This window comes from Centroberyx gerrardi, chromosome 5 (assembly GCF_048128805.1).
Source record: "Centroberyx gerrardi isolate f3 chromosome 5, fCenGer3.hap1.cur.20231027, whole genome shotgun sequence".
Taxonomy (NCBI): Eukaryota; Metazoa; Chordata; class Actinopteri; order Beryciformes; family Berycidae; genus Centroberyx; species Centroberyx gerrardi.
The window spans coordinates 7,005,485-7,019,819 of NC_136001.1; the positions used below are offsets into that span (position 1 = coordinate 7,005,485).

Consider the following 14,335-nt stretch of genomic DNA (forward strand, 5'->3'; position numbering starts at 1 on the left):
CTCCCTAACTTCTTATTTCCATTTCCTATAGCATTTCTCTCCTACACAATCATTCTGTGATCACAGGAAGGAATAGTGTCTGACCCTTGCACTCCTTACTATTGGTTCCTTGTACTGTTGGGGATCTGGGAATTGAATTCTACTGTTGCGCTCATTGTACGTCACTCTGGAAAACAGCGTCAGCTAAATGCCAAAAAATATATAGACGTAAAAAAGATCCATTAGTGCCTTTTCCTTGCATCATGTTTCTGAATGTGTTCAAATAGCTTCATATTATTCCTGAAGGTAGAGAGTCCTCAACCTTGTACTGGGCAACCGGGTGAGAATTTGTCAAAAGGTGCGTTCACACCAAGCATGTTTGGAGCGGTTCAGTCAAACTCTGCAGCGTTTACGCCTTTGGTTCGTTTCATTTGTCCAGGTGAGGACAATGCCTGACTGGAGTCTCAGTTTTCTAACAAGAGAACGGTGTGGTTCGTTAGGAGTGAGAACGTAATCTGAACCAACTACAGGAAACGACCCCAAAACACAAGTGTTTATGGGTTAAAGCAGCTGGATGTTGACATCTGATATCCAGCAGTCTAGAATGATGCTCATATGCAGCTATTTCTTCATGTGTTCTTACCTGGTATGAACACCAGAGAAGCTACATTGCAGCAAAGACAAGTGCATCATGCTTAGCTAAAGTTACAGGAACTGGAATCAGATTTGTTTTGACTCCCCACTGCCGCCAAAATCTGTAACCTGGCAGGATGACAGGTTACCAAAACTCCTGTCCAATAAACAAGCTACTTGTGACTCCAAATGTTCCCACTTCAAACCAAAGAAAACAAACTGTAGGTGTGATCGCACCCTAACCGTGTGAAGTGTGAAGCAGGACATTTCTGTCAACCTTCCCTGAATAAAAAAAAAAAGGTTTTAAAAAATTCTGTTGGCGCTCCTCTGTGTTCAAGACGAAAAACCTTCTGCTGAGATTCAAATGGCATCAAGTGACAAATACAAGGGCAGCAATAAACAAGGCAACAATTGGGTCAACTTTGATAGGCAGCAGTGCTCAAAGAGTTGCCTCAGCATTGTTGCTTTAATCACACAGGATCCGCTTGTTGCCATTTGAAAGGATTTCCATTGCTTTGTCCCACTTTTCTTGCCTGTTGCTGGGAGCGCTACACATCTACAAAGCCCAAACAGTAAAGTTGATTTGCCGTTTTAAGATCTAGCCACAAATTTCCACAGAAGCGTTTGTTGATAGCAGAAAGCAAGATGAGGGAGAATTGGGACAGACGGGAGAGAGTAGAGGAAATCTTCCACTGTTAAAGGAGAACATTTTGTTGTTTTCTGGCCCCCTGGCAATGCCTGCAGGTACTTAGATTGAGACTGACAAACAGTGGAGCAATGAACAAAAGCTTCACAGAAACGTGCAAAAGTTCACACCATTTTCAGCTAATCTATATGACAGAATCCTAATCAGAGTCCGATTATCGTATAGTAAGATATTTTAATAGGAGTTTAGGACACTCGATCACTATGTAAGCTAGTTAGCAGTTGGGAGTTTTTGCTTTAATTACTGTTGTGAATTAGGACTTTGTTTCTTTGTTGTTTCCCTCTCCCACATACACGTTTCACCAGAAGCAGGCAGAGGAGGAGGAGGAGTGTTGTCTTGCTCAAGGACACCTGGGCAGAGATAAACACACAGGGGATCGAACCTGTGACCGTCCAGTAATGGGACAGTGTCTCTACTCACCGGGTTAACCTGCTGCCCCAGACATTACAGACCATTGTTGATCAGTACTGAGTGTATCTGTTCCTGTTCAGTCATTCTTTTACATTAACTCCAAGTGAATGAATAGAAGCTGTAAGTGGAAGTCGCTGTTTTGCGTCATTTTGTAAGCCATGATAGGTTAGCATGTCCGCCATTCGGTGTGTAGTCCAAAATCCCTGTGGAAAATATGATTGGGCTTTTCAAAAAATGCCAAAAATAAGGGATACATTACCCATGAGATATACTGCGTTTTGTTTCAGGGTTAAAATACACCCACCAGCATCAGCTTTGTGAATTTTGATCTTTCAGTTAGTTTTGATATTGATTTTTGCTAACAAAATGCTAATCATCAGGGACTACAACAGCACTGATGAGCGACTTTTTTTTAACGTTTTTCATGACCTTAATCTCCTCACTGTGCTGCACATTCAAATTATTATTTTCATAGCGTTGCGTTGAACAGTTGTTATAGTTTGTTATTGTTCATATATATTTAGCTAATCACGACAAACTGCAGATAGCTAGCTAGCGACTGTTGTAGCCCTCTTTCCCAAACGATTAGCATTTTGCTAGCAGCAATCAATATAAAGAGTAATTTAAGGACGAAAATTCACATGGTGATGTTAGTTGATGTTTTTTATTTAATGGAACAACATGTAGGATAGCTAGTAAGGCTAAGTGAAGCACAGAATTTTTTTTTGGCGTTTCTTGCGAATCCCTTTAGTATTTTCCATAGGTATTTTGGACTACAAGCCGGAAATGCTAACTTTAGCCTAGAAAATTACGTCAGACTTCGGTTCTCTGTTGTCTCTATTCGGTTCTCTATTGTCGTTTAGATGCAGACCCAATTCGTTATCAGAATAATTACAACTCCTGTAATTGCTTGCCATCCTATTATGCTTCTGTAACCATCAATTATTGAAACAATTAATGATAAAGGACTTCTATCCCTAAAGGCTATGTATCCGTTTTGGACAAAATATCATTACCTGAAGTTCAATAATTCTAAAATATAGAGGATACAGTGTGTAAAAGTGTTATTCTTTAGGACTTAACATATCAACTATCCTTTAAATCATTATTTTGTCTGATCGATTATTTTATTAGAGTAAGGTGTCACTTTTTTCCAATCTCATTTTGGAACCAAACTCTTAATATATTTCCTTGCAGGAGTGACAGAGTTGCTTTTTGTTTGTTTTGATCAAACCGTTGTAAAGTTGCTGCAAAGTTGCGAATACAAGAGCGATCGGTCCGACTGTGACAACGTTCTCCAATGTTGCATGCTTTCGTTGCGTATTTGGTTTCAGAGCATGAGCTTTTGCTGGTCCTCTACATTTCACATGTCTAGCTATAATATTTACTGTATATTTTCTACCGTGAAACAAAAATATGATACTTATTTTATGGTACAGCTTGAGAACGGTGTGTGTGTGTGTGTGTGTATGTGTGTGTGTGTGTGTGTATTAGGTTTGACTCTACTTGTGAGGTTAAGACGTCCTCACAGGTATGATGCCACAAAATGAGGGCATTTTGAGTGTGTGTGTATGTGTGTGTGTGTGTGTGTGTGTGGCTACATTGCCCTTGGCTAGTTGGCTCACCATACAGACCTTAATACATTAGCATATAATATTAACGTATACACAATTTACAGTGGCTGTGTTTACTCATTAAGGCATATTGTATCCTTACATGACATGAATAATAATCTGTTTACATATAATACAAATAAGTAGGCGCTGTGTCATTAAAGGTCCATTCCAGACAAAACCAGCTACTTTTCCATACTATAAAGAGCTGCAGTCACCTCATACCTCCATGAAGACACCTTGATGTTTTTTTTTGTGAATTAAGAGAAGAGTTATTTTCCAATTGAAGCCCATTTTTAAAATTATACAATGGGTTTTTAAATGCTAAATAATTGCTCAAACCGTAAAGGTCCATGTCAACTTTTAATTCAGTGACAACAAGAAAATAACTGAAGCTGGAATTGTGAGGTTTTCTCACGACAGCAGCGAATAAAGACTAATTTTGGACCTTTAACTGTCATGGGCTTTATAATATCACCCACACATAATGTATGTTCCAGTTTGGGAGAAGTTAGATGCTGATAGCGGCTATTTAGTTGCAGCACGACGTTAAGTTTCTACTCTTTGATGCTGTTGAAAGCGATGCTAGCACAAATGCTGATTAGGAAAAGTGAGGCAACAATTTTGAGTGAATCCAACATGATACATTGGGTATGTGACATGGTACTTTGAGGGTTTGTATCATTACTTAATGTTAATTGGATTTAGCAACATTTCACTGTGGTATAAGTGTTAAGTACTTGTACTTGTGTCCTCATATGACGTCAATCAGCCACTGACAGTCTCTGTCCTGCTAAACAGTACGCAGCAAATTTTCCAGTATTTACAAGTGTTGATTTTTCACTGACAGTTATTTAGAGTTGACTGGATTGATTGGAGAGTTGTTTGTTCTCTATTAAAGCTGATATGGCTCTGAGGCGGCTGTTCAAAACCATCTAAAACTGTTAAATTAACTCTGATGAGTGTGGATTTACATAAACACTGGCGAGAAGTTGATGTTTACACCTTCAGAGTTAAATTAACAGACCGATTTGGCTGTGTAGTTGTGTCACTTGCTAGCTTCTGTGTCATTTCCAGCTGTCTGAAAATCATCCTTCAAACACATACGGCAAATAAAGCTTATAAATCATGACTTTTCTATATTCCATATTTAACATAACAGAATCCAGGAGTTTTGTTTCATTTTGTGTTTTTTTTCATGGTTCATTTCATTTCCACAGTGATAAAACAGAACTGATTAGCAACTAAGACGCAGTGGCAAAATCGTCACGACTCGTGACGTGTGTGGGTGAGAAAACACACATGGGGCCTTACAAAACCACCTCAGTTCAAGGAGGCAAGTGATTACCGACTAATGACGTCAAATCAGGTAAGTGTATGGAACGGCTTTTCAGAGCTTTTCTGGGCTTGTGTGTCACCCTCAACACTGAATCATGTCCCCTCTTCTCAAAAAAAGCCATCTCTTCTATCTCTCTCCTTACTAATCATCCCCTCCTACCTCTCTCCAAATCTTATTTTTAGTTCCTTTCCTAGCACTTGATCTTCCTGTGGTCGCAAAAATATTCTGCACCCTTGACCTCCTTAACTATCGGTCGCTTTTAATGTTAGAGAGATCTGGGAATTGAAGCTGATTTTACTGATTCTACTGCATTTCCATTATTTCTATTGCTGTTTTGTGTTGTATGTACTGTATTGTTATTGTCCCTGTATTGCTGTTGCTGGTGTAAAAATGTTTGCACCGGATTGAAATATCGCTTTAAAAGTCTGACTGAAAATTGTTGCCTCTGTTTGTTTGCGTCAGAGCTAGCATTGCCTTCTGTCACACTTTATCTGGAAAGTTCAACGCCGATACTCTGCTTACTATCGAGTGACTGTGATGTGTCACTAAAAAGTCTGCTGAGTTTAAGATAAAATTCACACTGGTTTTAAAAGTTGTGTGTGTGTCAATGTCTGTGTTAGGGTTAGGGTTAAAAATGGGGGTTAGGGTTACATAGTGTGTAAAGATTAGGGCTGGGCGATAATTCAATGGTTTTGGTGATTTTGTAATATTGTGACACAATTCTGCTGTCTCAACGTGATGATAACAAGCACATTTTATTTAAAAATTCTGACAAAATGAAACATTTTAAGGAATATTATTTGAAAATTTCGGTTTTGTTTAACATCACACCTAACATTACAATTCGGTTCAATGGGATGAATTTGATTATTTATGTTTCTTTGCATACGTGAGCCATATCGTGATACATATCGATATTGATTATCATGATATTGATTTCTACCACATCGCCCAGCCCTAGTAGAGATCCAGCAAATAGATAAGTGACCCTGTGTTGAACATCTTTCATGATAGTTCAGTATCAACGTTGTACTGTCCAAATAAAGTGTTACCTTGCTCTCTACAGCGGCGGCCGGCCTCCAGGGCGGCTCACACAATGTGCTTTTCATTATACAGCTCAGTCTCTGATTAACATATTAGGATTTAACACTGGGACTCTCTTCTTTGATGTGCAACCACACTGTGCTCTTATCCACATTGCTGTAGGCTTACCTCTCCTCCTCTCCCGGATCAAGCCCTCTTTTGTAAAGTCATACATCCCTTATGATTGGTTAAAGTAAATATCCCTTAAGCCTGGTGTAAAGTATATCCTTTAAACTCGGTTCAAGTCCATCCCCAAATGCTCGTTAAAGCCGGGTTTTCTCCAGCAAAAAGCCTTGTGCTCGACATGTGCCTCTCCTGTCGGCTTTGACCCGCACCATTTTGCATCCCCACCTGAATTCAGCCGGATGCTTACTTGGAGGGAGGCAAAATGGCCGCCGCAGGATGGCTGCAGGGTGGAGCGGTTCTTTCAAGTGAAAGCAAAGGAGAGCTAGTTGACTCCGTGTGCAGCAGCCGAAGAAGAAGAAGAAGAAGAGGCAGGATGAGGAGGATGCCTGCTTGTTCCCGGTTCTGATTTGGAGTCCCGGCTCGGCCCCGGCTGTGTATTGTTCCGCGTCTCCGCCTGTTCGCGTTCCACCAGACGCTCCCCGCCTCCGTCCCCGCCCTCCCCACCGCCTCCGCCCGCCTCTCCGCTCGCCAGCTGCTTCATCCTCAGGTTGATGGAGCCGTAAGTCCTCTTGGGCCGAACGAACGCCGCCCGACGCCGGTACATCTCGCCCCGGCAGATGGACACCATGAGCAGCACGGACAGGAACATCCCGCCCAGAGTCAGCAGGCCCAGGCCCGCGATGATGCACTTGTCCAGGTGGGAGCCCAGCTGGGCGTAGTACATCTCCAGCTTCTCCATCTGCCGGGCCGACACGGCGTCCGGGTCGACTTTGGCCTCGCGGGGGATGGTGTAGGCGATGACCACCAGGACAATGCCGCTCACCAGGAACACCAGAGCGAAGATGAAGCCGTAGTCGGCCGAGTGGTCGTCGCCCGGGTGGAACTGGGCGAAGTCCTGCACCTCCTCCTGACCGCCGCCTCCCTCCTCCTCGTCGTACGACCGCGGAGAGAGCTGCTGCTGCTGCTGCTGCTGCTGGTCCCCCTGGATAGATGGATGGATGGATGGAAAGAAAGAAAGAAAGAAAGAAAGAAAGAAAGAAAGAAAGAAAGAAAGAAAAGGAGATGCAGAAGGATAAGCAGCAGCAGAAGACAAAGAACAAAAACAAGAGAGAGAAGACAAATAATTGGAAGAGGAAGACAAAGAAAGAAAGAAAGAAAGAAAGAAAGAAAGAAACAAACAAACAAAGGACCAGAAGGACAAGCAGCAGCAGAAGAACACGAACAATAAAAACAAGAGAAAGAAGACATAATTCAAAGAGGTAGACAAAGAACAAGAAGAAGAAGAAGAAGAGGAGACGTAAGCCACGGTCTTGCAGTGTCAACATTTGAGTTTTAAGTAAAGTAAGTAATAAACCCACTGAACACTAGACGTCATTCCAACTCTCTCCAACTTCAGCTCTCATAAAGCCCAGGATGTTTTTTGGATATGTATAGGCCAGTTTTAGACCAAGCAGTAAACAAATTATTACATATTTAAACAATGCAGAAAAAACTGTTGTAAATATCAAAAATATGCACCAGAGAAGTCCAAGATGATGCTTTATTTTTGTCATTTACTCCAGACAGTCTAAGATGTTAAACTCTCACTTTTAAACCCTATGCTGCCTCATTTTAGACGAGATGTCTGTAAACCATTTAGACGTCTTTTAAACAGTTAATCAACATAAAATTGCACAGTGAGAAGCATCTCAGCAGGCTGACAGGCCAGCTCTCTAGTCCACAGCAAAAACTTCAATAGGCCCTTTTCACATCATCATGGTAACAGCTTCCATGTTGAGAAACCGGTGCATTACAACTTCCTGTTGCCAGCTGGCCTTCACTAAATCGCTCCATAACCTGCCCAAAATGTTTAATTTGTAACATTATGTACCCAGTGCTAGTAACCATTACAATTTTGTTGTTTTTGTTGCCTTTGTTGGATTGGTTTGTCAGTAAGTCGCAAAAAGTACATTGCTGAGTTGTGATGCTTGAGGTTTGGAAGCTGTTACCATAGCGATTTGAAAAGGGCCTATTCACATGCTGTGATTTCTTTCAAAAATTCTGATTAGTTCTTTTTGAGTCAGTATCCCTGTGGAATTATTTATAATAAATGAAGATTTTTAATTTCTGAAATGCTATACATCATTTTGAAAGAAAAAAATCATTACCAGAAGTTCAATATTCAATATCTCTAAAACATTGGGGTTTTAGAGATTTCCAGTCTGGAAAAGTGAAATCATTTTGTTAACCAAGGCCTTAAGATAGGCTACCTGTATCCTTCAAAACAATATAACTATTAATGTGAATAATGTGAATTTTATGCTTTGAATCATTTTGTCATTTTTATCAAATGGTTCATCTCTTATTTTGTAAGCAGGCTCTTCAAAACGGCCCGAGTGTTTTTCCACTGAACAGTGAATTTCCAACATGTGATGACATCATTGACTAATCATTTGTTTTTGCTGGGACTTGAGATGCTCCCCTCTGTAGAGCAGAGGCTTTAATCGACAGAGCTCGGGTATGATGCTTTTCAGCGACACATCAGCTCCCCAATCCTGCTCTGTCCCGTTCATCCTGTCCATCATGCTCCATTTCATTTTGGAATCTATGTAAGCTGATATGTAGGATTTTGCGACGTCATGGAGAGTGCTGTTTTGTATTTGCAGTCGGTTTTTATTAGTGTAAGAACAAAGAAAAAAGTGGCATGGTACAGCATAACCTGGCCAATCTTTCCATGGCTGTGCATAATATATTGTCATTGTCGGGTAAAAACCTCTGAACTCCAATTTCAGTGATTTTCAATTAAAGGATTACACTCTTCTATGGTTTGAGAAAATTCTACAACCCTCAGGCTTATAAAAAAAAAACCTTTAGAAACCCCTTGGATAAACTGAAACATGCATGGTGGTCAAGCTAAAAACAAGGCTGCTTTTCTTTGTTCCTGAAAAACTGACATTTTGGAGATACAAGGTTTTCACCCGACAGCAGCGACATGTAGAGGCAGACCAGAGGCTGAATAAGCCCCTTGACCTCAAAGAAATCCCTTCCTCCCTCTAAGTCTAAAGGATTTATCCCTGTAGAGGATTTGTAACTTGATAGCCCATATAGGCTTATAGACTGAAGCATATACAGTCTGAATCTGTGGGGAAAAAAAATGCTGGAAGCACATAAGCCCACGACTATTTTGACCCACCTGGTCAGTGGTAGATGTAACCCTTGGTTTACTCGTGAATTAAGTGGTCTTATTTTGCAGAGGAACAAAGCATGGGTATTGGCCAGATCTACTGGTTGTGCTGTGGACTGGCAAACTTTCAGATGTCTTAGAAATAAATGTACGTTCATGGTGAAAAAGGCTAAGTCTACCTTCTACCTGAACAATCTGTCTGATTGTGGAAACAACTCAGCAAAATTCTGGAAATTGGTTCAATCTCTTAAGGGCAGCAGATAATACTGGACTCTGGCCCTTTAAGTGACGAAAGGGAGATCTGTAATGTTTTTAATCATCATTTTATTGAATCAGGCTCTCTATTTGATAAATTGAATGGAGTACCTAATTCACAACTGGCTCTGGCTGATAGGGTCACTGACACAAATGAAGAGGTGCCCTTGGCTTCTCCTCATGGAAGTGTTTCCACTTTCACAATCAGACAAATGAACTACTATGAAGTTTTAGATGCTCTGTGTTCTTCTAAATGTATGAAAAGTTCTACAGGCGCAGATCAGTTAGACCCGCATCTGTTACAGCTTGCTGCCCCCCTTATAGCTGAGCCTCTAACACACATTCTTAATTTAACAATCACCTCTGGCCTGATCCCTAAAATCTGGAAATCGGCCTTGGTAGCTCCTTTACATAAAGGGGGCGATACAAGTGATTTAAATAGCTGCAAGTCTTGTAGTTAATGATGTAATTTCTGCTCTTGATAATAAGAAACATTGTGCAGCTTTGTTTATCGACCTATCAAAGGCTTTTGATACAGTAAATCATAGGTTACTCTTGGATAGACTGTCCTCTTTAGGGTTTGATGAAGTAGCCTGTAACTGGTTTCGGGACTACTTCTCTGCAAGAACACAATGTATAGAGGCCAAGGGCTTTGCAATCCCAGGTTTTGGAAATAGTGAATGGTGTGCCGCAGGGTTCTATTTTAGGCCCATTGTTCACATTATATATAAATGACATTGGTGCCTCTGTAAAGAACTGTAAACTACACTTCTATGCAGACGATACAATTCTCTATGCCTGTGCATCATCTGCAGAACAAGCTGTAAAAAATCTTCAAGTTGCATTTGACTGTGTTCAGAAATCTCTGATTGATCTCAGATTAGTCCTCAATGACTCTAAGTCTAAGTATATGCTCTTCTCACGAGCCAGAAACCAAGACAAAGCATTAAACATTTGCTCCCTTAATGGGGCCAAAATTGAGTGTGTAGCCTCATACAAATATCAAGGGATCTGGCTAGATGAAAAGCTATCATTTAAAACTCACATATTTGAGCTCAAAAAGAAACTGAGGATTAGACTGGGATCTCTCTACAGAAACAGATCATGCTTTACTCTTGAAAACAGGAAGGCAATTGTACAATCAACTCTTATATCAGTTTTGGATTACGGTGATATACTTTATATGCATGCAGCCCCTACTACTCTGAAATCACTAGATACATTCTACCATAGTGCCTTACAGTTTATAACCGGGGATAGTTTCAGAACACACCACTGTTTACTTTATCTGAAATTAGGATGGCCTTCGCTTAGTGTTAGAAGGGAACAACACTGTCTCCTCTTTGTTTACAATGCATTACTAAATAAGTTACCTTCATATCTTACATCTCTTTTAAAGCTCAAATCTCTCTCTTATAAGACACATGCACAGGAATATTGACTCTTGAAACTCCCTTCATTAACACTGAACTTGGGAAATTAGCTTTTAGTTTTTATGCACCAGACAAGTGGAACAGGCTGCAGGAATTGCTGAAACTAAAACAGATGGTTTCACTCAATCATTTTAAGCTTTTATTGAAGGATATGGTAACAGTGGAGTGTTCCTGTTTCTACTGATCTGCAAAGATGCTTCGTGTTATATGTATGTATTTTCTATATATTGTGTTGTTATATTGTGTTTTTTCTTTGTGATGCTTTATTGTTATTGTATTGTATCAGGGCGTCATTGTAAAAGAGGGCATCCGCTCTCAGTTGACCACCCTGAATAAATAATGGTAAATAAATATCAGTTAATATCCTGATTCATCTCATTTCACAAGAAATATGGCCGCTGTTTCCAGGCTGGTCAAGTGTGTGGGATTTAAACCAAGCACACCTCAATGTGCTCGTTCAAATATTAAGAATTTACTGAAAATGATGCTCTGGGACGATATAAACATGAAGAAAATACAACAGGAATACTATATTATTCCTATTCAAGGGGCTGGAGCCTATCCCAGCATGCACTGGGTGGACAACAAGGAAACAATACATCTATAAGATGTTTATCAGAAATAGGCTAAATGAAATAAAGCTGACATAAGAGTAGATCCATGATCTCATTTCATCACACAAAAATTAAAGTCCATGGTTCATGAATCAAGTAGTTCAACCATTTAACCCACATACTTCAGCGCAGTGGGGTTCAAAGTCCACCAAGGTCCAAGGTCCTTTACCTTTCTAAAGAGTGTAGGCTACTATTAAAATATATTTATATGAGAGTGACTGTAGGGACGCGTGTCCACAAGTTTGTCAGAGGGACGTTGAGTAGGCTATTTCTGGGTCACATAAGGAGAGAAAGTAGAGTATCGAGTCCAGAGTTTGGACAGAGAAAAAGCACATTTCTACCCATGACAGACATCTGTGAGCTCTTAATGAAATCCCTCTGTTGGTTCTGATGGCTTCTGTTCTGGCCTCCTTCATATATTTGTGTTGCATATGTTGCTGGAAGCTGTTCTTTCTCAAACATTGTAGAGTAGAACTAAATCAGCACATTATAACACAAGATGCGTCTTTTGAGCAGCTGGTACCATTAAGGCGAAGTCTTAATGGCAGCAGCATGGGTTTGAATCTGGCCTGTGCCCTTCGCTGCATGTCATCCTCTCTCTGCACTGTCTTTCTCTACTGTACCTAACTGTCCAATAAAGCAGAAATGCCCAAAAAATAATCTAAAAAAAAAGATACTGTAAATTATTGGGAAAATAACATTTTTATTCACTAAATCTGTGCATTACCAGTCTATGTGCTGTTAACTGATTTACAGCACGACTTTATTTGATCAAGCTAGAAAGCTTCGCAACTTCTAGCTAATTTAGCTTTGTCTTGTTAGCCATCGTTGAGAGATTTTATATTACATGGTGACATTTGTAATATCCATTTTTGACTTCTTCTTGGGTTGCACATAAATTATTAGAACACAGAAAAAGCAACCACACAAAATACTGACATACAGTAGGCTACAAAGAAAGTAGGCTATATGGAGTGGCACATCTTCTCTCCATTTTGCACTAGCCTATCTCTGACCAAACCCAAGCCAACCCACCTTGCTGCTGACTGAACTCGGCACAGTCGCCCCCTGCTGGTGGTTTGGCTCCTCGTCCTGCTGGTACGAGGCGTTCTCGAAGCCCCGGGCGGCGCAGCCCGCGGCGGCCGCCGTCCAGGGCGCTGCGGCCGGCGGCGGAGCGGCGCCGCGCCGGCCTCTTCCATCCCCCAGCTCCCGGAGCTCTACGCCGTTGAAAGAGAACTCCATCCAAACCCGGTCGATGTGCTCATGTCGTTAAAATCGCTCCACTCTTCATTATCCTCACTAAAAAAAAAAAAAGAAAAAAGAAAAAGACAGAATCGAGATGCCTACAAGTGTTAGAAGACAAGCAAGGCAGCGTGCATCGGTTCTAAAATCAATATAATATTCCTATAGGGATTTATAGTGTGTTTTGCTCAATAGTGAGTTTATAGTGAGTTTTTATGGTAGGCTATTTTATTAATCTCCTATCGGCATCACTATAAATGTCCCCATAATATTCCTATAGGGACATTTTCTTGTGATATTTTAATAGTATCCCTCTAAAGTGTATTATAGGATTATTAGGATTTTTTCGAAGGGATTCTATAGCATAAATAAGTCGATATGCATTTAAGATTTCAATAAAGCACCAAAAGATTGTATAAATCTTCCAAAATCGGGCAATAAAGCAATCCTGCGCCAGAGAGATTTATTATTCTATACTATTCCCTTCGCCTATATTATTCCCAAAGGAGCAGGAGGCTATCACACTGAAATCCATCTCAGACATACAGGCAGGCTGGCTGACACACACACACACACACACACACACACACACACACACACACACACACACACACACTGACAAATCACCTGAATCACAGACATCTCACCTTGGCAGTCCTATATTTTCCATTTTCCATCCCCTTTCATTATCCTACACCACACTACCATTATCCTACCATTATCACTGTCGCTCCTCCTCCTTTTAGATAAAATCAATCTAAAATCATCCTGATCCTCTGGGTGAAGTCAAATCTAAACCTAAAATATCTTAAAATGACCTACAGACAGAATAATTGTAAATGAATCCATGTGTATCAACCCTGAAACACACCCATCTCTCTCTCTCTCTATCTCTCGCTCTCTCTCTCTCTCTCTCTCTCTCTCTCTCTCTCTCTCTCTCTCACACACACACACACACACACCCTGTCACCTTACTGGAGGGATCAGTGGATGTGTGATGAGGGCAAGGCGCATAAAAATGGAGGGAATAATGAGAGAGACAAGGGAGAGGGACAAGAAAAACTGGATATCTCCATGGAAGAACAGGCACAAAATGATAAGGAAAATAAAATCCTGAAACACCAACACGCCTGTCAGCCTGTAACACCTCTGATCCCGGGATGTGATATGGAGAATATGGAGAGCATTTTCCTCTTGCACAACCGCATTTTAGGCTACATTTCATAGCAGTTTTATAGTAAAATACTCCACCCAAGCGATATTATAGTAGACAGTAGGCTATATGGATATATATTTAGTACAGTAGCATGTTATAGCCTAAATTTAGCTATAACCTATCCCACTGACACAGTTATCATTTATCATTGCATCAGCCAAGGTGTCATTTCACCCTTAGAATAATAAACCTAAAGTCGCCTTTTTCTCCCCCAAAACCCCATTGCATTTTTATTATTTTCTCCAGCCAACTAAAGCCTGTAGAGAGCTGCGCAGCCCAGCCTATAGCCCACTGACACAGTTCCCATTTATCATTGCATCAACCCTGGGTCGCCCATAGGGAGCCCGGGGTGTCATTTCACCCTCCAGTGTCCACAGTCACCATCACCATGACCTTGTGATGCGCAAAACTGCCCCAAAAACTGGCTCCGTACGTGGATCAGCGACCAGACTATCTGTCCATCTGTAGGGGAGATACTGTCAGGACGAGCCGGGACAGATAAGCTCCACACCGACCGACACC

General features: G+C 40.9%; 1 protein-coding gene across 1 annotated transcript; it reads right to left on the bottom strand.

Annotated features, from left to right (window-relative positions):
- Positions 1–6,212: 6,212 nt before the first annotated feature.
- tmem74b (transmembrane protein 74B) lies at positions 6,213–12,657 on the bottom strand. The gene is made up of 3 exons (XM_078283398.1): positions 12,391–12,657; positions 7,137–7,199; positions 6,213–6,860 (listed from the first exon to the last, which is right to left on the bottom strand). Exons 1-3 carry the CDS (start codon positions 12,595–12,597, stop codon positions 6,213–6,215), a joined length of 918 nt encoding a protein of 305 aa, XP_078139524.1. The 5' UTR covers positions 12,598–12,657.
- Between the last annotated feature and the right edge of the window lie 1,678 nt (positions 12,658–14,335).

Bases quoted from the DNA above. Each gene is read 5' to 3' on its own strand.
- tmem74b (XM_078283398.1), bottom strand. From the start codon at position 12,597: ATGGAGTTCTCTTTCAACGGCGTAGAGCTCCGGGAGCTGGGGGATGGA. The intron at 7,200-12,390 runs GTGGGTTGGCTT...TGACACTGCAAG, and splicing joins CGAGTTCAGTCAGCAGCAAG to ACCGTGGCTTACGTCTCCTC. The intron at 6,861-7,136 runs GTCTTCTTTCTC...GGGGACCAGCAG, and splicing joins TGTCTACCTCTTTGAATTAT to CAGCAGCAGCAGCAGCAGCT.